Source organism: Mus pahari, chromosome 14 (genome assembly GCF_900095145.1).
Source record: "Mus pahari chromosome 14, PAHARI_EIJ_v1.1, whole genome shotgun sequence".
NCBI lineage: Eukaryota > Metazoa > Chordata > Mammalia > Rodentia > Muridae > Mus > Mus pahari.
Window position 1 is genome coordinate 38,908,051 of NC_034603.1, and position 21,404 is coordinate 38,929,454.

The 21,404-nt window shown below is 43.5% G+C and overlaps 1 protein-coding gene across 1 annotated transcript in view; it reads right to left on the minus strand.

Annotated features, from left to right (window-relative positions):
• Positions 1-475: 475 nt before the first annotated feature.
• Positions 476-21,404, minus strand: part of Nlrp1 (NLR family pyrin domain containing 1) — a 29,400-nt gene continuing 8,471 nt past the window's right edge. The window contains exons 3-13 of the mRNA XM_021212685.1: positions 19,992-20,162; positions 19,077-19,247; positions 16,856-16,945; positions 14,625-14,713; positions 13,216-13,315; positions 11,591-11,814; positions 8,210-8,472; positions 7,600-7,725; positions 6,504-6,645; positions 1,203-1,247; positions 476-762 (exon numbers count right to left, since the gene is read on the minus strand). Coding sequence (XP_021068344.1) covers positions 476-762; positions 1,203-1,247; positions 6,504-6,645; positions 7,600-7,725; positions 8,210-8,472; positions 11,591-11,814; positions 13,216-13,315; positions 14,625-14,713; positions 16,856-16,945; positions 19,077-19,247; positions 19,992-20,162 — 1,708 coding nt within the window. The remainder of the gene's footprint in view (positions 763-1,202; positions 1,248-6,503; positions 6,646-7,599; positions 7,726-8,209; positions 8,473-11,590; positions 11,815-13,215; positions 13,316-14,624; positions 14,714-16,855; positions 16,946-19,076; positions 19,248-19,991; positions 20,163-21,404) is intronic.

Here is a 21,404-nt window from a genome sequence, read left to right on the forward strand (position 1 = left end):
ACAGTGAGTCCCATGCTGCATCATGTGACTTCGCTACACCTCTGTTTCTGAGCACACAACATGAGTTTAAAAAGTCCCCTTCTTTTCCTATTCATAAGACCCTCACTTTCCAGAAGAAACTATCATCTCTTTGTTTCCATTCCCATGATCATCCCAGCCCTGCTTGCATTTATGGTGGGTCAGGTTGTCTCTAGTCTGGCTACTCTGATCATAAGAACATGGGGGACAAGGCCTGAATAGACTTGCTGGCCCCACTGGATTTTTTCTGAGAAGCTTACTCCACATGAACATATGGCTGGGGAAGGCCAAAAGGGATCATATAGATCACCAAGAAATGTCATGGAAGCACTGCCACAAGAAAGGCAACTCAGATGGCCATTGGTTACAGATGGAACAACTGAGGACCAAGGGAAGGCCAGGCAGAGGTAGGCCTCTAAGGAGAGTGCTCACCTTTCAGCCACCAGGATGTCAGGATCTAACAGAGACCCCCACCTAACTTCTCAAGTATATCCTTGACGAGGTGAGGATGGGTCTCCTTCAGAGCTTGGTAGAATTGGTCTTTGCATACCCAGCTCCAGGACCTGCTGAAGCTAAAGAGCTTCCTCATCTTGTTTTGGTTTGTGGTCTCAGCCCGCACTACTTCATAGGAATCTTCACTCAGCACCAGACCATGCAGCTTGTCTAATAGAGAGTCCACTGATGTCACTCGGGCAACCAGCTGCTCCCGATGCTGGTCCATGAAGTGTAGTGAGGGAGGAGCATCTAAGAGTAGAAATGAGATAGACACTGAGCAAAGAAATGCTCCTTTGGAGTCCTGATTGGCTGCCCACTTCTTGATCTTTTCCTGTAACTGCTCTTTTTTCTCCTGAACCCCTAGCTCCCTTCTTCCTTTGGAGGTCATTGGGAAAATATCTTCACCTTTTTTTTTTGGGGGGGGGGGCTAGTTATTAGTTTGAAATTTTATATGACTAGGGAGAAGAGTTCATGGTCGGGCATTAAGTTTGGGAATGGGTGGAATTATTGTCACCACAGGAAGCAGCAAGGGCCATGAGAGGAACTCAGCTCTGGATCTGAACCTCTCCTACATTCTGGAGAAATTTGCAAACCGAGGCTCCCTCCTTTCTTTCTGTCCTTTTTTCAAGGATAGATGAAGTACCAGCCAAATATGATTGACTTCACTAGTGCCTTACAGTTTTACTAACCTTCGGGGGCTGGAGCAATCCTGAGCGGTGCAGGTCTGAGGTCCCCTGGAAAAAAGGAGAAATGAAGCTCTGGAATGATGCCCACACTAACACTCAGTGCATACTGTGGAACTCCTACCCATGCCTGGGATTTTGAGAATGAACTACAGACATTCTGATATATGTGGAAGATTAATAGTTCCTCAGTTATTCAGGTCATCTTAGTCCTAGCCTATCATCATAGAGAGTAGACCTGGGAATGAGCAATAGACACTTTCCCCACATGATCTCAGACTCAATTTTATCCCTGACTGAATTCCTTGGGAACAACCAACCAAGACCCTTGCTAGATGGCTTTGACATTAATTCTTGGTTAAATAAACAACAGAACAAAGTAAAACAAAAATCCTACTTTTTTGTCCTTGTTTGATTTTGTACACTCACATACGACAAACGTGTGTTCTGGATTTGATGGCAGAATTAAAGTGAAGGAAGACAGAGCACATGGGAATAGAGAGTGAATTTCATCCACAAGTGAAGGAGATTAATAAGCTGCAGCTCATGAATAAGCCTCAAGGACCCTACATTTATTGTGCTCTGACAGTTTTGTGAAGTCAGCCCAAGGACCCAGTCTGCTGTAATGGGAATACTTGTTTGATTAGGGGAGCTTGGTTTTGGGACTTGTGCTAGGACTCTACTGTTACTGCACTCAGGAAATTTTAGTATATTCACTTGTCTATGCCATCTTGAAGATATAGATAAGTTAAAATAACAAATAAATAAAAATAAATTAACATGTAAAATAAGTCAATCAAAATGCTGGACAGAAAGCCTAACTGTAGGAATGAAAGACCTTTACAACAACAACTTTAAGATACGTTTATGAATAAATCGTGGAAGGCTTTACAAGGTGGAAAGACACCTTCAACAAGCTCATTGTTTGGAAGAATCAATATTGTAAAAACAGTCATCCTACCAAAAGCACTCTACAGAGTCAATGCAGTCCTAGTTAAGATTCTAGGGACATTCTTTTTTCTTTCTTTTTTTTTCCTCACTTTTAAATGATTACTTTCTTTATTTACATTTCAAATGCTATCCTGAAAGTTCCCTATACCCCCCCCACCCATGCTCCCCTACCCACCCACTCCCACTTCTTGGTCCTGGCCTTCCCCTATGCTGGGTCATATAAAGTTTGCAAGACCAAGGGGCCTCTCTTCCCAATGATGGCCGATTTGGCCATCTTCTGCTACATATGCAGCTAGAGACACGAGCTCAGGGGGTACTGGTTAGTTCATATTGTTGTTTCACCTACAGGGTTGCATCCCCCTTTGGCTCCTTGGGTACTTTCTCTAGCTTCTCCATTGGGGACCCTGCGTTCCATCCAATAGCTGACTGTGAGCATCCACTTCTGTGTTTGCCAGGCAGTGGCATAGCCTCACAAGAGGCTGCTATATCAGGGTCCCTTCAGCAGAATCTTGCTGGCATGTGCATTAGTATCTGGGTTTGGTGGCTGATGATGGGATAGATTCCGGATGAGGTAGTCTCTGGATAGTCCATNCTTTCATCTTAGCTCTAAATTTAGTCTCTGTATCTATATTCTTTCATGGGTATTTTGTTCCTTATTCTAAGGAGGAATGAAGTATCCACACGATGGTCTTCCTTCTTGGTTTTCTTGTGTTTTGCAAAATGTATCGTGGGTATTCTAAGTTTCTGTGCTAATATCTGCTTATCAGTGAGTGCATATCTAGTGACTTCTTTTGTGATTGGGTTACCTCACTAAGGATGATGTCCTCCAGATACATCCATTTGCCCAAGAATTTCATAAATTCATTGTTTTTAATAGCTGGGTAGTACTCCATTGTGTAAATGTACCACAGTTTCTGTATCCATTCCTCTATTGAGGGACATCTGGGTTCTTTCCAGCTTCTGGCTATTATAAATAAGGCTGCTATGAACATAGTGGAGCGTGTGTCCTTATTACCAGTTGGAAGATCTTCTGGGTATATGCCAAGAAGAGGTATTTCTGGGTTCTAGGGACATTATATTTATTTATTTATTTATTATTTTCTTTATTTACATTTCAAATGCTATCCTGAAAGTTCCCTATACCCCACCCCTCGCCCCTGGTCCCCTACCCACCTACTCCCACTACTTGGCCCAGGCCTTCCCTTGTGCTGGGTCATATAAAGTTTACAAGACCAAGGGGCCTCTCTTCTCTAGGGACATTCTTAACAGATAGTAAAAAAAAACCAAAATTCTGAAACACACATGGAACCATAAGAGCTATCGATAGCCAAGGTAATCTTGAACAACAGCAGTCTAATGGGAAGCAGCAGCTTATGTGAGTTCAAACTAATGCTAAAGCCATAGTAATGAAAAGAGCACAGCGTGGGTACAACCAGAAATGCAGGCCAATGGGTTAGAATAGAGGGTCAGGCAAAATCCACACAACCAGAGCTACCCAGCCTTTGATGAAGAAGCCAACAATAAACTCTGGGAAAAGACAGCCTGCTCAACAAATGATACTGGTTAACCTAGATGGCAGCACATGGAATAATTAAACTAGATGCCTATATCTCATCATCAACATTTCAGTACAAAATGATAAAAGACCCAAATATAAGATCCAGTCCCAAAACTGGTAGAGGAAAATGTAGGGAGTGCATTTGCATATGGCAGCATAAATTAGGATTGTCTGAGTGAGACTCTGGTAGCACAGGAAGCAAAACCAGTAGTAGATAAATTGAATCTCATGACACTGTATAGTAAAGGAAACTTAAGTGAGCAAAGACTCATGCAAGAAGGAGACAAACTGTTTCCAAGTTAATATCTAGTAGTAGATAAGTTGTAATCAGAATGTACACGGAAACCAAAAACCTGAATTCCAAGGAAATAACCCAGTTATAAGATGGGCCAGAAGAGTAACCAGAGAATTCTCAAAGGAGAAAATACATATGACTAGGAAACATTTTGCTATTAGGAACATTCAAGTTAAAATGACTTATTATTCCATCTCATGTCTTGAGAATATTCAATATCAAGGAATGGGAGGGTATAGAAGTATTGAGTTTCAAAACAAAACCTCACATCTAGGCGTGGGATACTGCTGTAGGAGTTGTTGAGAACAGAGAATTTGGAGTTCCTCACAACAATACAGGTTCATGTAATTCTTGCATCATCAGAACCAGTAGGTAAGATTTCATCTTGGATAAAGTAGTATAGAGAATCTCAAATCTTGGAAACATGATCTCGAGAATTCAAGCTTGAATCGAGTTGGAAGCTTCCTTTCTGTTGCTAGGGTTTCATAGTTTTATGCAGGTTGTTGAGGAAGAAAAGGCATCACTCACAGTCTAACCTAGCTGTGTTCTCTATGATTCTATAACCAACCTGCCAGGCCGGAGGGTCCCACTGCTGCAATATTGGCACAACTATGATGGGAACAACCAGTAGCTTCCTGATTACACTTCAGGTCCATTCCACAAGATAGAATCCACCTAAATACTATACTGATGGTAAAACAAAGAAACCCTGGTCTAAGGATATCTTAGGACCTTGAGAGAAGCTTTTACTGTTGCTTAGCTAAGTGGACAGAGTATCAATGTCCTTCTGAATATCTGTGCTTATACCACAGACAGAAGCTACTTCCAGAAGACATCAGAAAAGCTTCCCCATCAGTGGATGGAGGTGACTGCAGACACTTATGGCTGTACAGAATACTGAAAATAAAAGGATGCGTGAGTACTCACTCTGTAATTACGGTATTTATAATACCCCTTAACGCTCAACTAACATTGTTGAAGAGGACTTAGAATGATTATCGCAACATGTTATATAGAGAAGGCTCATGCAGTGCTGTCTTGTAAGCATGGCATGGTCATGGCCATCATGAACTGGTAGCATCTGCAGCTCCTATCTTTGTACTCTCACTAACTGGGCCATCCCAGCTATTCATGGGAAAGCAGCTCACAGGGACAGTGACACTTACAGCTATTGGCAATTAAATTATAGGAGACAGGAAGGTTGACATCCCATCTGTATACTTGCTGGGGAGCTCACTGTGTTCTATGGGATAGTTCAAAAACCGTGGTCACACAGATGGTCCCAGCTAAGCTCTGTGAGATGAAGAAAAACTGAGTGTGGCAAAGAGATTTATAGAAAAGAAGCAGAGCTGGCAGGAGTAGGAGGGAGAGAGTCAATGTTTTCTTCCTTTTCTTTTTTCTTTTTTTCTTTTTAGGGTGCAGTGACTAGAATGTATGTGTGCATATATACAATTGTTACAATAACATATTATTGTAATATATGTTATTAATATATTGGGTTTTTTTTTTTTTCGAGGCAGGGTTTCTCTGTACAGCCCTGGCTGTCCTGGAACTCACTTTGTGGACCAGGCTGGTCTTGAACTCAGAAATCCGCCTGCCTCTGCCTCCCAAGTGCTGGGATTAAAGGCGTGCGCCACTATGCCAGAATATATATTGTTAAAATAATATTTATTAATATAAATTATGTATGGATCAGGTATCTCACATTGACAAAATCCCTTCTCTTTAAGTGAAGCTGTTATATGATCTGGCGCCAGATGTTTGTGCACCTCAGTCTGTCACTTCCAGGGCAGTGGGAGCAGAAAGAGAATACTGGATTGAGAAAACATGGTTTAGGTCATGTGGTGCTTTGCATATGATGTGTTCCCTGAAAAATGAACATGTGTTGAAGGATTGGTCCTGCAGTAGTATTCAAAGGTCCTGAGCGCTGTGAGTCTATGAATGAAGTCACACACCAATGCTCTCATCATGGTGTGAGTACTGAGAATGGAGAGGGAATGACATCAGAGTGTACAGTTGGAGGAGGACAGTCACTGGGCATGTCTGTGAGAGAATGCAGTGCATGGACTTTCTCTCCTTTTCCTCTTCTCACCTCCACCTCCTATGCTTCTCTTTCTCTCTCTCCCTCTTTCTTCTTTGATGATAGCACACCGTTAGCCTTCTCTCTCACATGTAAGCTTCCACTTCCATGATACCCTGTTTCATATCAGGCTCAAAGAGATGGAGGCAGCTGACCACGGATGGAAACTTGGTTCTAAGACCTTGAATCAAAGGAAACCTTTATTCTTTGTCCTTTTCCTCATATATTTGCCACCAGTGTGAAGAACTGAATAACACAGTGTCATAGTTTAAAGTGTGTTCTTACCACCTTTTATTGCTCTAGAAAACCACATGACTGATCTGATTATTTTGTGGCACCAAGAAATAATGACAATACACATGAATCTCGTTAATCATTGCCTTTCTTCAACTCTTAGTGTCTCTGGTCTTAAACTAATCTTACTTGGTTTCAGCAAGGTCTCCCATTTGAGATTCATGTTCCTCTTGTCTTTGATTTGCAGCTTAATCACTGAATCCATGTGCCCAACGTCGATCTCAGAGAAGAGCTGGGATTCCCCAGGGCTTCTGTAGCACAGCTCCAGTTCCTGGATACACACACACACACACACACACACACACAGAGAGAGAGAGAGAGAGAGAGAGAGAGAGAGAGAGAGAGAGAGAGAGAGAGAGAGAGAGAGGCTGTGTGAGACGCCTCTACTCATGTGAATGAGGACTTTCTACAACCTCACAATCTCTTGATCTTGCACACCACATTAGACACTGATTGTCTTTGCACTGAGGTGATCCACAGCCTATGAACATGCATCATTGCTCAGAAGGCTGAGAACCCATCTGGGACCCAAATGCTGGTTCTTTTCTCGTTATTCTGACAAAACCTGACAGGATGCACCTTAAGGAAAGGTTTATATTGTTTAATTTCATGGTGGTGAATGCACTGAAGCTGGGGCTCCATTCTTAGTGGAAAAATTTGTGGCATGGCTTGTTATATCCCAGAGGATCAGGAATGAGCAGTCTGAGGTGGGAGCAGGGAATAGCTATAAGCCTCCAGGCTTGCCACATATAGTTTGTCTCATATATATATATATATATGTATATATATATGCATATGCATATATACATGCATATACATATAGCCAGGCCTCACAGATTTGATTCCACATATTCCCAAAATACTACCACTATCTGGAGGCCAACATTTACAGTTAAGCATTTACACCTGTAGGAGACATCTCAGATTCAAACCATAACAGCCACAGATGAGTGAGAGCTCATCCTGAAAGTCCTGCTCACCAATCCTCAGCCTGGGCTTCATCTATCCAAAACTTCTCTGTGCAATATTGAATCAAATTCCTCAAGTTCCCAGGCCTAATTTGCATTCTTTTTGGGTTCCTTAAGTTAATTTCCACCTAACTTTCATGTTTTCCTGCTTATCCACAGTCTTCTTAATTGCTTTCCCAAACTCAGTTTTCTACAAAGCCTTGTAACCAGCCCCACAGGTTTCCCAAGCCTGGCATCAGAAACACCTGGATGCTCACCTCTGGGATAATTTCCACCAATTTGGAGGAAGACACGATATAGCGGGAACCAAGATAAAGAGCGTCTACTGGGGGTGGCTTGTTTATGCGCACAAACTGAAACTTCATTTCTTCCTCATCAATGGCCTAGGGAACATTACAGGCAGTGATTTATCTAGATTTCTGGGCTACAACATCTGATCAGAATAAAGGAAGGCAGTTGATCAGTTCATTTTGTGGGGTAGGGTGATGACACCTCCTGAGCTCCCTTCTCCCTTATGTTCTGACACACGGATATTTGGATTATTGGCCTTGTTCTTGTTCATTTTGTGAACAAGGTAACTGCCACAGAAGAAGGGGGTTGCTACAGGTTGAGCAAAGAAAGTTTTCATCCTTCTGGTGGGTGATATGTAGGCTGATCAGCGATTAGTAAATTGGCATCAAAAAGAGTTGAGTGAGACTCTGGTGTGCAGGGGGCAAGAAGAAGGCAGAATTGTATACGTACACCAGGTTCCACATATAGAAATGTATCCCAACTCTTAGTTCAGAATCTCTCCAAGGGGATCACTAGCTATAACTCAAATTTTATGTTTGTCCACCATGGCCCCACATTTGTGGTCCTCAGTGTCACCTTTCGAATACTGCAGTCATTGGGGACCAGGTAAAGGTGAAAGGTGACGTCCTCGAGATAGAGGTGATAGTAGATCAGTGTGATGGACGTGATGGGGATGAAGTGTCTCACAGCTGGAATCATTCTCAGTAGAACCCCCATTGGGGAGAAGCTTGGGTTTTCCAGTACTGCGTAATGCTGTTTCACCCTTGCTGGCGTTTCTAGGACCATCCCATATTCTTGAAAGTGGGCAATACGGAACATAGAGCTGTCCACCACTCCCTCTGTGAAAGAAGAGATTCAAAGGGTGTAGATTTAGTATTTCCATTAATCCATGCTGGGCTGGGAAAGTAGTCCCCAAGGATTTAGAATGATTGTGGTGGTTTGAATGAGAATGGTCTGCTCTATTTGTTAGAACTGCTTGGGAAGGATTAGGAGGTGTTCATTTGTTGAAGGAGCTGTGTCACTGGTGGGCTTTGAGGTTTGAAAAGCTCATACCACTATCAGTTTTCTTTTTCTCCTATCAGAATGTAAGCTCTCAGCTACTGCTGTAAGCTCCAGTACCATGCCTGCCTGCTTGCTGCCATGTTCCTTCCTATGAAGGTCCTTGAATCTCCCCTGAGACTGTAAGTGTCAATAAAAAATTTTCTTTTGTAACCTGCCTTGATTATTATTTCTGTGTAGTTTGTATTTACTTTTTAATGTCTATGAGAAAACCTGATTACAATTTAAGATTTACTAATTAACTTCCAGTGACAACACTGCAGAATTATCAACTATTTTCTTACTCCTAATTCCTGGTGTCAGGGAGGGTAAATGTGACTTGCTTCCAGGGGTGACTCATGCTGACTGCCTCTCATTGGGAGACAGCTTTGACTCTGTCCCTGGATAGTTACTGCACGAACATTCATAATGGAGTGGAGGTACATGATGGTCTCCTTCATGAATGCTATAAAGAAACTTGGCAACACATAGGTTCACCAAGGTGCTGCCGTCACCAACCTCACTGATTTGGGATTTTGCAGTGTCCACTAAAGTCTTTGTTGCAGGACAGAGTTTTCCTGTTATGAATGAGACTCAGGGTACCTTTGTTCAGTGAAGACAAAGCTATATGAATCCCTGGAATGGTTAATCTTAAAAGTGAACTTAGTGAAATCTAGTATCACCTTGGATCTGGGCCTGGGGCACAATTGAAGGAGATTACCTTGATTGGGGTAATTGATTTTGGAAGATCTGCCCTTGGTGGGTAACATCATTTCATGGACTAGGATCCAGGACTGTGTTAAATGGAGAAGGTCACATGAGCACAGGCATTCACTGTTCTCTGCTCCCTATCTGTTGATGCAAGTTTACCAGGTGCCACACTTCCATGTTCTCAGATTTCCATGTCATGATGAACTGACTTTACCTTTGAACTTTGAGGCAAAATAAATCTATTTTCTCCTGAGTTTCTTTGGTAAGGTATTTTTTTTTTGAGTCACAAGTAAAGTAACCTAGATAGAGAGTTGATACCAGGAGTTGGGTTGTTGCTTAGGCCTTTGAACTGTTTTCTGGATAGTATACTGAAGAATTTGATACTTAGGACTGGAAATACTCTGTCCTGAGAGCAGAGCTTATGGTGACATTCTGGTGAATGCAGGAAAGACAAGAATGCTAAGAAGGCAGGTGAGGCCAGATCATGAGGTTCCAAAGAGTAGAATGGCTTTTATGGGGAAATTTAAATGGAAAGAATCTATTCATGCTAGATTGGTCAAGAACATAGATTTATTGTGTTAGTGCCCTGAATGTGAGTGAAGATGAATTTAAATACAGGGTACTAATTTGTCAAGAGAAATTTCTTGACCAAAAAATCATTCTGAATGATTCTTCAAAACCAGCTGTAATTGTTAGAGATCATCATCACAGAAGGGAAAACTGTATTGTACTGTGGCAACAGGAAAGGTGTCTTGAGGGCAAAATCTCACTCTATAGGCTTCATCATGAAGAAACAAATTCATTTAAATGCAGAAAGCTTTAAGCGATGGTTTCATGTGTTCCAAAAATACTCAAGTAAGTTTCCCTATGGCCACATCTCAAAGCTTCAGTAGAGCTTGACAGTATCATCCCTATAGGTTTTTTTTTTTTTTTATGTTTGAAAGATGCTATACTGAGGGGATTCATTGAATCAGTATGAACAGCTTCAGATGGTTGATAGATGCTGCCCTGAGGAGCTGTCCACCCTAGCTACACCTCCTGTCATGCCATAACTTACAGTCTTGGTGAAACTTCATTTCAGGACCTGTTCTGCAGGAGCTGTCCACAGTGGTAGCACCTCCCTGGAAGCCCCACAGAGAAGGTGCCTCTGCAAAAGCCAGTTGCAGTTGGAAAGGACTTCCCACCCTAACCCATGAGCCAGGTACAGGGAAAAGGAGGTTAAAAAAAAGTCACCAATTCCTGAGTAGGAAACCCACCAATTCCTGAGCCTTCCTTCCCACAAACACCCAGCAATCTCAGAGCATAAAACTCTACCAATCCCTGAACAGGAAAACCCACACATCCCTCAGCTCCCCACCAATCCCTGAACAGGAGAACCCACACATCCCTCAGCTCCCCACCAATCCCTGAACAGGAAAACCCACACATCCCTCAGCTCCCCACACTCAGGACTTGAAATCCCACCAATCTGGAAATCTCTGCTCTAAAAAGACCCACTCCTCAGAAATCTTATGTAAACCCTGTCTATAGTCCAATTCCTTGCTGTCCACTCCTGGAGCAGAGGGCAGCCATCTCTGGATTTGTCCCTCCAGATCTTGGACCTCCAATAAATGTCTTTCATTGGATTTTCTGCCTGGTATGACACTCTGGTTGGAAGAATCCAAGAATCCAAGAAGCAATGAAGAGAAGAAGAGAAGTAAAGAGAAGGAGCAGGACTGAGGCTCCCGAGGTCCTCAGCTCAGCTGGGGAGACTCTGCCCTTGGAGCTGCAATGCCTCTACTGAGGATGCTTCTTCTCAGAGCTGGGTGGTTCCTGAGCTCCCGTGTCTCAGGAAACTCAGAGTTGTATGGTTCCTGAGCTCCAAGTCCCAGGATACACTTCCATCTGAGTAGAAACAGTACACCTTGAGGGACATAGTTTGTAGAGAGTACTCGATAATCACCAGTTAATATTGCTACTGAGGACATCACTGTCTAATTAGGGATTCCTTCTGGTCAAACAGAAGTAAAGTCATAAAACTCAGAGACGTGTTCTTCAAAGAAGATCCATCAGACAAGAAGGGATGACAAAACATCTCATTGTTTACCTCTGGAAACTGCTCTGCCTTATTAAGGAAACCTTGGAACAGTTATTTATCCTGCAGTTCCCATATGGCCTGTTAAGCCCATCCATTATTACCACCCTCCTCCTTAAACTTCCCTTGGTTACCTTGGAGGGACACAAAATGAGGGAGGTACACTTCAGTCACAGCTCCTTGCTCAGCTTTGATGTCAAACAGAGGTCCAGCCACCATGTGACTCTGGTGCAAGGGAGTCTTGTCCAGGAATTGGCTCCAGGCACAGAATTCAATCTCGATTGTCACTGCCTTTGTCACCACAAAGTGGAGTCCTGTGCTGGGACAGTGGTAAGAACCAGCCATGGGCAACTGAACTCTGGAAGAGGGAGAAGCACACACCAGTTAAAGCCAGTTCTGTTTATCTGTTGTGTGCAGACCCAGTGCAGAGCTCAGGACACAGCAGACTTCAGGCAGCTACCTCTGAATTTTGTTCCTCTGCTGTCTATGTGGATCCATAATTAGTCATTTATCCTCCCAATCTGTTTCCACATCTGTACATATGGTTTATGACAACATCATCTTAGAGAACTGTGAGTACTGAGCTATCTAACGCAAACCTTCATGTAACACATGTAGGGAGCTGTCAGCTCTCCTGTGATGGTGCTGAGGGTGATGGAATAGAGGTGTGTGTGTGTGTTTGTGTACTTTTATGTGTAATTTTGGAGAGAAACCTAAGACCTTGTTCACAGTAGACAAGGGCTCAAAGAATCAGATACATCTTCAGTTTTTAGTGTGTCTATTCTTAAACTGCACATTTCTCAATAATGAGAGTCTATCTGATGATAATAGTAGTAAAAGATTGTTCCTGAAAGGACACTTTCCCAAGATCTTCAGTTATTTTCTCAACACTTTCTGTTTGGAAACTGTTGGGTGGACAAGTGCCAGTTTCTGTGGGAGGAAATGAGAAGTGACAGTTTCATCAGATGAGACAGTGACTGTGACATCGCTGGAGGAGGGTAATAGGTTATAGAAGATACCATTGTGTATTTCGGCAATTATTCATGAGACTAGAATTCTTGGAGGACAAGGCTGCCATACACAGGGTCATGTCCTCAGCTTCAGGGGGTTCTTGGCACATAATAGTTGTTAGTAAAGCAAGAATGCAAAGAGTACAGAGATTTGAGATGAATCTAAGGACAGGAGAACCAGAACATAACGAGGGAGAGATGCTGTGTACGCCAGGGATAAACTAATCTGCAGAAAGACCACGTTTCAGATAACGAGCAAAGCTGAGCACAGACTGTTTAGGTGAAACGAAGTATTCAGGTCAGCACAGTTGAACTGGTAGTGGTGTGCTGGTTGTGGAAATCTAGGTCCTATCTTAATAATGGGATGTACAGTGAAATTGTTGTGGGTGAAATCATATGATGTCTTGGTCCTATAATACTGTGACAGCTGTACTGTCACAATATGTGACAGTGTTGACAAAGAAAGAATGAGCATAGTTGAAACAAATTGGAAGTGGTGGATGGATCTGAGTAACTGAAAAAGGGAAGTACTTGTGGTCTCCTGTTTTATAAATTTTTGAAAATATTTTTGAAAATGTCCCCTAATTTTATATCAGCTCCAAATTCTTATTTTAGTCCTGGCCTAGTCTTCCTCATTGGCAAAGGGAGGAGAAGTTACAGCAGAGACTGGGTTGGGGGTTTATCTGTGTAGATCCCTTATGGATAGTAGACTGGGGACAGGTAGCCTCTGCCACACAAAGCTCACTCACCGGTACAGTTTCCTCTCTTTGTCAACCATCTCAGCAGTCACAGGTCCTGTAGGTCCCCAGAACTCATCTTCAGTCCCTAGAGGTTCCATGTGTTCGGCTCCTGAAGAGACAGGAGAGCATGGATGAAAGGTCTTTAATGGTACAAGTTATGAGTACCACTCCCGTAGAAGAGGCCAGCCAGTGGTCACTCTGTGTTGTAAAGCCTCATCTACCCTGACTCCCCCAGTCATGTACCATGGCTGAACCCTTTGTTGTTTTGGTTAAATAAGGTTGTGAACCCTTTTCTAGATTGACCAGCTTAGGCCTTATCAGGAAGTGAATCTTCAGTCTGTTTCACTGCTCCTCAGGCTACCTGCATATGTGTGTGTGTGTGTGTGTGTGTGTGTGTGTGTGTGTGTGTGTGTGTGTGTGTGTGTGTGTGTTTGTGTGTATATATCTATTTGTGGCATTTTGTTTTATTTTCTTTACATTGTATTTTTTTGAGCAGCCATCCTACCATACCTTCTCCTAAGCCAGCTTTTGTGTTTTCTTTCTTCCTATCATGCCTCAAGTGGGTATGCTGAGAACAGAATATAACTCAGAAGATGGAAGAGCAGGGATACGGAGGTGAGTCCTAGGACATAACAGATCAGAAAGAGACAGTGAGCCCTGGTACAGAACCTGATACAAGTCACACGTTTGAGACAGGGGCAGCAGTAGCCTCCGAGGCTGAGAGAGAAGGAAGTAATCCTCCCTCTGGGTTCTAGGTGTGGAAGGTCTTGAAAGGGGTGAGGCTCTTGTTTAGGGTGAAATTGTACTGTTCCATGTCAGAGACAGGGGGATAAAAATGATGAGCACTTCCAGGACATTTATTTCAGATAATGCTTTCTGTATGGGACAGAAAATTCACACCCATAAAACCTCACCAATATCACTGCCTCAACAAGATCTTCCCAATGACAACACTAGCTGATGTGCTGATGTGGATGTGGGAAATCTCTAATGCTCCATGCCAAAATAAAGAGCTATAGGCACTTAACAGCTGGTAGGAGAAAGGTGACATCAGTCAGTCTTCTCCAGGCGAGGGTTACTACATAGGTTATCTAATCCTAAGTGGCTACCCTCATACATGTATACATGACCAACAGCAAATGGACTCATCCCATTTTATTTATATATGCATATGTACACATAAGTGTAATACACATATATTTAACAACAATAATATTAAAGAAGAGTTTGGAAATTTGAGAGTTTGTGGATAGAACACAGGAGGAGTTTGAGTGAACAGATGGAGGAGCAGGAATAATGTAAATATAGTACTTGTGTATGAAATAAAAAATTCAAACAAGAAAGAGAAATGATGTCTTTCCCCTACAGATGTTCTTGTATCCAATATTTGCAGGCTTTGGGTTGATCCCTTTACATACCTGATTGTTGTCTCTGCTGCTTCAGTATGGCCGGGCTATCACCCACTTCTTTATCCATGTTCATAGTAGGGCCCATCACATGTGGCTTCCTACACATAGACATATTCTTTCCCTCAGATGTCAGGAAAAGCATGGAGAGCCAGGGTTGTGTACACAATATCCACATACAAAATCCAACCCATCTGGATTTTTACTCTGTCTTATGCTTATTCTCTGACCCACGATTGTATGAAGGCCCCCATCCTCCTGTGCATCTATGGTGCCAGAACCAGGAAAATCTAAAACAACTCCTTTGCTTTATATGAATGTGTGCCCCAGTGTTCTCACATTAGAATGTTAATCCAGGATACAATGCCACAGTGCTCACAGAATGAAGGGTGAGACACAATGAGATCATGAGGGCTCTGCCCTTGTTAAGGGGACAATACCATCACTACAGAGGGAGATTCCTGTGCCCTGACCAGATTGCCACAAAATCCAGCTTAACTTCTTGATTTTAAGTTTCTTTGTTGTGAAATCAAGGAAGGCTTCTCTAGATACAGAGTCCATGCCCTTGCCCTCTTATATCCAGAACTGCAAGAAATAATCTCTGTTCTTTATATGTGGTGCTCAGTGTCAGACACTGGGTTATAGTGAAAAAAGCTAATAATCACTCACTCTGAATGCTAATCACCAAGACAATACCTTCTCAACCTCCCTGCTTTCTGTTCTCTACTCTAAACTCACAAAGCCTCCATCCTAGTCCTAGGATGGAGTGGGCAGTGTCCTGAGCCACTGCCCTCATCCTCTGACTGGTATTCTTACGTCTGATGTGGTCCCTTCCAGCACATTTTCTGCATAGTAGCTGACCATAAAACATGGGAGGAGATGCCTCTTCATGACCGAGGTCATGGAATGCCTTTCATTGCCTCTGGGCAGAAGTAGAAGTTCCTTGGCATGGGCCATTATTCTTACTCTGACCCCTGTCCACCCCAGGGCTTCCTATACCACCCTTCCTTGCTCAGTGACCTCTAGACAGGTGCCTCTCAAATACCTCGTTCAAATGTCACCTGGATTGCCTGCTAAATCGGAAATCTCATTGAAGAAAGCTGCCCTACCTGAAAGTCTAAGTCAGCACAAATGCATTTCTGTGGATCTCTGAGGTGATGGCGAAGCAGAGACGGAGTGGGGCTTGAGAACCTGCATTTCTGTGGATCTCTGAGGTGATGGCGAAGCAGAGCTGAAGCTCACCACACATGCTTTCCTCTCCCTCCAAGGAGCTGCTCTCTCTGCTTCCTTATACTCTATCCCTGGTGTTTTCTTCTTGGATCTTCCCAGATTCCCCATCTTTGAGAGGTCACCACAGCTCACCTCAGCTTTGGATGAGGTCTGGGAGACCACCACTGCACTCATAGAATTCCTGGGTACAATTATGTGGACAGTGGGGGGACCAAGTGTTCCTTCTTTACTGGACTCAGGTAATAAATGTTGGGCCATGTCTGCCTTGTTCATGAATGTGCCCTCAGATGGCCAAATAGTGTTTGATGCGTAGTGTTTCTCCAGGAATGTTTGTTAAATGAATGGACGACCCTCTTCTGTATAGAGGCCCCTCCATTTCACATGCAGCACAGAAGCTAGGAACTTGGGAACAGATGGAATTCATGGTCGTGAACTGAAATGTGCCAAAAATTAGGCTTTACCACAGTCCCTGAGGGTGGAAATGGACTTTTCCCTCCCCGAGGCTTCACACTCCATAGCAGTGTGTGTGTGTGTGTGTGTGTGTGTGTGTGGGCACGTGTGGTAGAGCATATACATTATCTTTTGTGTATGTGTCTGTCTGAGCTTTAGTGTTTAAACAGTGATACACAGAGCGTGTTTTGTTCTCTAAGCGTTTCTCTATGTCTTTCTTCACTGTGGGTTCTGCTTTCATTGTTCCAGTGGTCTGCGTTTACTCATGACTGCTGACATCACACTTGTTCCCAGAGGACTCTCCACTAATTTACCTTTTTATATTTTTTTTCTGATGGAAGAGCTTAAGTAGGCATGTTGTATGATCCTATTTTTTTTTGCTAAAAATTTCTACCTCTGTACATACAAACCCCTTCCTTACTTCAGTCTCTGTGGTTTCCTGTTTTTTTCCAGGCATTCTGTGTCTTTTCTACCTCAGGTCCCATTCTCCACTTCTCAGCTTCAAACCAGCCACATAGGGCCAGGGTTGATCAGAGGGATCTTTGTCTCCTTCTCCCTCTTACCTTATGATGGAGATGAACAGCTTTGGATTCTTTGCCTCCAGACTCCTGAGCTCTGCAATCACTTGGTCACTGAGAGAGGCCTGGTCCAGCCTACAAGCACAAAAGCAGGCTTTTTCTTCTGAGATCCACCACAGGCTCTTGAGACATCAGAGTCTACGGATGGAGCCAGTGTGGAGGCTCATTCAGTATTACCCTTGACCAAAAATCAGAACGAAGGAGAGAAACAGAGAGCAGCAGCAGGCTGAGAGGAAGATGTGTCCATGAAGCAGTCTCAGTGGGACTTGGTCAGTGTTCAGTGACCTGAATACAAGAAGTGGACCTTTGAGACATTCCATAGCTGAAATGTGGGGCTGGTCCTTTATACTTGCTCTCCACAGGTCAGTCATTGGAGATAGCTTGTCCTTGGGAGGGGAACATGGCGATAGATGAAGGGACTTCTGTTGGCAAAGGGCACATCTGTCGCTGTCTGTATTCTTAAAGGTGGGTAGTCATGTCCATATTATCAGAGCAGCTCTTCAATGTGAGCACAGAGCGCCAGAATGCAAGGTTTCATGGACATTAACCATGAAGGAAAGAGTCTCGGCTCTCTTCTCACCTTCCCCACCATTCCTCTAGTGCTAAGGAAGGAAAGCTTGTCCTTACACAGAAGCCACTACCAAGGTCCTCTGGTCCATTCTTATAACACTCAGGTTTCAGGGTTGTTGGTGGTGTTAGAGTAGTGCCTGACTTCTCTGGGTTTTAGAGTTCTCAGTTCCTAAGCATGGATACATCATTGCTACTCTGCCTGCTGTGAGGCACAGACTCACAGGAGAGGGCAACAGAACCTTTGAGTTCAAGATTGCTCTGTCTCCAGGAGGGAAGGAGACAGGTAAGAATTCACATGTAATTGAGTTGTCTGGAAGGCAGATCTTCAGTAAAGTCCAGTCCTGGACTTCTTCTTCAGTGTATGAGGAACAGTCATGCCTAAAAACTTGCTGAGGAACAAGGGTGCCAACCAGATGAGCCTGTTTCATCTATCAGAGGTGAGAAAATAAGGATCTTCACTGAAAAACTGCTCCTAAGGTTTGAAGGTTACAGGAGAAGGCCAGACAGAGGGAAATCCCGGGTCACAGGCTTGCCGGACTCTTCCTGTTGGCTGGAAGAACCAGCAAGCCCTGGGTACGGGAGTATGTAGCATTTGTGGTTCTCTGAGCTTATGATGGGCACTGGCTAGCAACCTCTGGGAAGTGTTTCTCTAGAAACTGTTTGGACTTGTGTTGGCGAGGCGGAGGGACCAAAGCGAGAGCATCTTAGAGACAGCATGAATGGCTGAAGCATGAATGGAGAAGGACAGATGTTTCCAGGACAGATGTCTCCAGGGCTGTGGTTTGGAGGCTTTCTTAGTTTGCACGGAACTCTAAACCAGGAGGAATGGTACAGCTCTAGGTGCTGAAAACTGTCTCCGACTATTCTAGTCAACCCCTTTGACTCCCTATGGTTCCAGGATCTATCTATTCCAGAGCCTTCCCCAACTCTGCGTTTGCCTGGTCTTCTGGTCTCACATTGGCTGAACCAAGGTCTATTTCTCCTTAATACTTCAAAGAGCCCTCTTGCTCCATTCAGTAAAATTATGCCTCTCACAGAATTACGCTCTCATAATGTTGCTAACTGAACAGCATTCAGCAGTTTGTCAATACAGAGTCACAGGCTGATGGGTGATCAATGTCTCTCTCTTTCTACATAACTCAGAAGGATAATTCATATGGGTTCATTTTTGTTTCCTAGGGCCTGCACCAATGTTTGGCACACAGAGAACTTGATATGAATGCATACATACATGAATTAATGAATGCATAAATGATTGAAGCACTCTCCTTGAGGAAAACAAACATTCCCTTACTATATACAGCCATGCTAATGCATGTGATTCCATCATACCCAGCTACTTATCTAGTATTATCTTTGTTTTTACATATGTATACTATATGCCCTTTCATATGTACTGTATAATATACATTCTGTATCCATGAAATGGCTATCACATTCCATTTAATCCGTGAGGACACTGAGTTTTCCAGAAGACAGTGACTTGCCTGATCACAGGGTGTAAGTGGCACAGTTGATCAGGAGCCAGGCTAACTACGCATTATCCACCCCCTCTCTATGTTTTGTCATCTGGGAACTCACCTATGCCCCTTCCCCTCCTTGTGTCAGAAAGGCAATGAATGCATGGCTTGCTTACCGCAGGATGCTGAGGTTGCAGGCTGGATTCCTGAGCCCCTCACACAGCATCCTCACACCACTGTCACTTAGGTCATTTTTCTGCAGGTACAGTTCAGTCAGGCAGGAGTGGGCACTGAGTACTGAGGCCAGGTATGAGCAGTATCCGAATGTGAGGCCGCATTCAACAAGCCTGCATGGGAGATGGTCACTGTCAGCTTCTCCAGGCATCATTGCTTTTGAAAACTTATCTCAGGTCTCCCTTTGTGAGCCTTGGCATGCTGAGAGGCCAGTGGTTAGCTCTTTGCTGTGCCTTTTCTGGTCTAGGTAGAGAATGCCAAGCTCTCCACAGCTGAGCTGCAGGAGCAATGGATATAGGGTCAGTACCAATGCTCAAATACCATTGGACATGGCAGAGCTCTATAGGCCTAAGACCTCTCAGTGCTAAATTTCAAGAGTCATGTGACATGAAATTCAGCAGACCTAGAATAGGGCAGAATCTCATTCATTAAGTGAGATATTAATTAAGATGAAGTCCATAGAAATGGAGTAGAAGCCTGATCATGAGGGCAGACAGTTGGGGGAAATGGGGAGATGCCCTTCCTCAGACCTGGAACTTTCTCCCCTCAGGCTTCCCTTTGCCTCTGTAGTCTTCACTTCTGCTTTAGCTGTGTCCTCAGGAAGTGTGCTCCACTGAAGCCTTCATGAGTCCAGTGTTATCATTAGCTAATGGGATTTCTTGTTGAGTGCAATCTATCATGTTCCCCAACAGCAGAACAGCCATTTGTTTATTTTAGCTAGCCTGGCATGTGTTATGGCTGTGGTAATGGGAGTTCAGTGCATATCTGACAAATACCAAGCCTCTGCCTAGACATCCTTTGCCTTTAGTCTCCTCCCATCTACCCCTGCTTCAGGGGAGAACCCAGGCCAGACTCACCACAAGGTCTTTAGATGGCAGCCAGGGAATCTCAGGGCCTTACAGAGACTTTGAATTGCAGAGTAACTCAGTGGATTTCCACTGAGGTCCAACTCCTCCAGATTTCTGTTGAATTTAAGATTGTAGAAGAGAATCTTCCAACTGGCATCAGAGATTGGGGTCCACCTGTACCTGAGGGGACAGAGGGGTAGCAGAGACATGTGAATTGCATGTGTATGATCTGTGTAGAGCCCCACATAGCAGATGGGTTTCTATCTACCTGAGCCCCAGGCACAGGGATGCCATCCCCAGAATTCACTAGCCTCCTCCATGTTATTTTGCTCCAAATTCTGGATTCTCTCCTCTTGGTAGTTTCTCATCTATGTTCTTTAGGGTAGCATGCTGTGTGCTCATTTTGTGCATCTGTTTATGACTCAGTCTAGTTGTCCCAAGTTTGTGAACAAATGGCATACATCTTTTCTTTGTAATCTATGGTGCTTAGCTTCTTGCCTGGCACAAAGTGGGACCTTGAAAATTCAGATGGGCTTCTTCTCTTTGATGTGAATGTAGCTGCTTTCCTTTGGAACAGATTTATCAAGTCTCATGATGGAAAGCTCAATAATTTTTAGGAAGAGAGCTTATGATTGGCAATTTGGGATGACTCCATGATGGTATTAAGCATGATCTCACACTATATACTACAGCTGTCTTGGTTCACATGGGCCTTGTATCCTTCTACTTACAGAGGGTCACAGAAAGAGAGGAGAGAGAAGGGAGAGTACACCACACACACACACACACACACACACACACACACACACACACACACACACAGTGGCAGAGACAGAGATACAAAGAGAAAGAAAGAGACAGAGAAGCAGAGAGAGATCGAAACTCTGACAGAAATAGGGGCACAGGCAGAGATACAAAGAGAGACAAAAACACAGGGAGAGACAAAGAGAAAGAGACAGACAGACATTGATAAGGCAAGGTAAAGATAGAGAGAAAGAGAGGCAGAAATAGGGACAGAGACAGACAGAGACAAAGAGACAGAAAGACATGGAGAGACAAAGAGAAAGGGACATAAAGACAGACAGTCAGACAGTCACACACACACACACAACATACTACACACACACACACACACACACACACACACACACACACACACCTGCCCAGTATCGTAGTATGCATTCCTTTACTCCTTAATGACAGCAACAAAGTTCACCAGACATGAGAATGTTGATTTCTATGCTAGACTAAGCTACAGACAGCAAAAGGCTGGGAGCAGCAGTATGCATGGTCTGTGCAATACTGGATTTCCACTACAAACAAAAGTAATCAACAAGCTCAAAAAACAACCACAAAGCAAAAAACACAGCTGCAAAAACATGATTTAAATTGGTAATTTTTGAATGTAAAAAAGTATTTCTT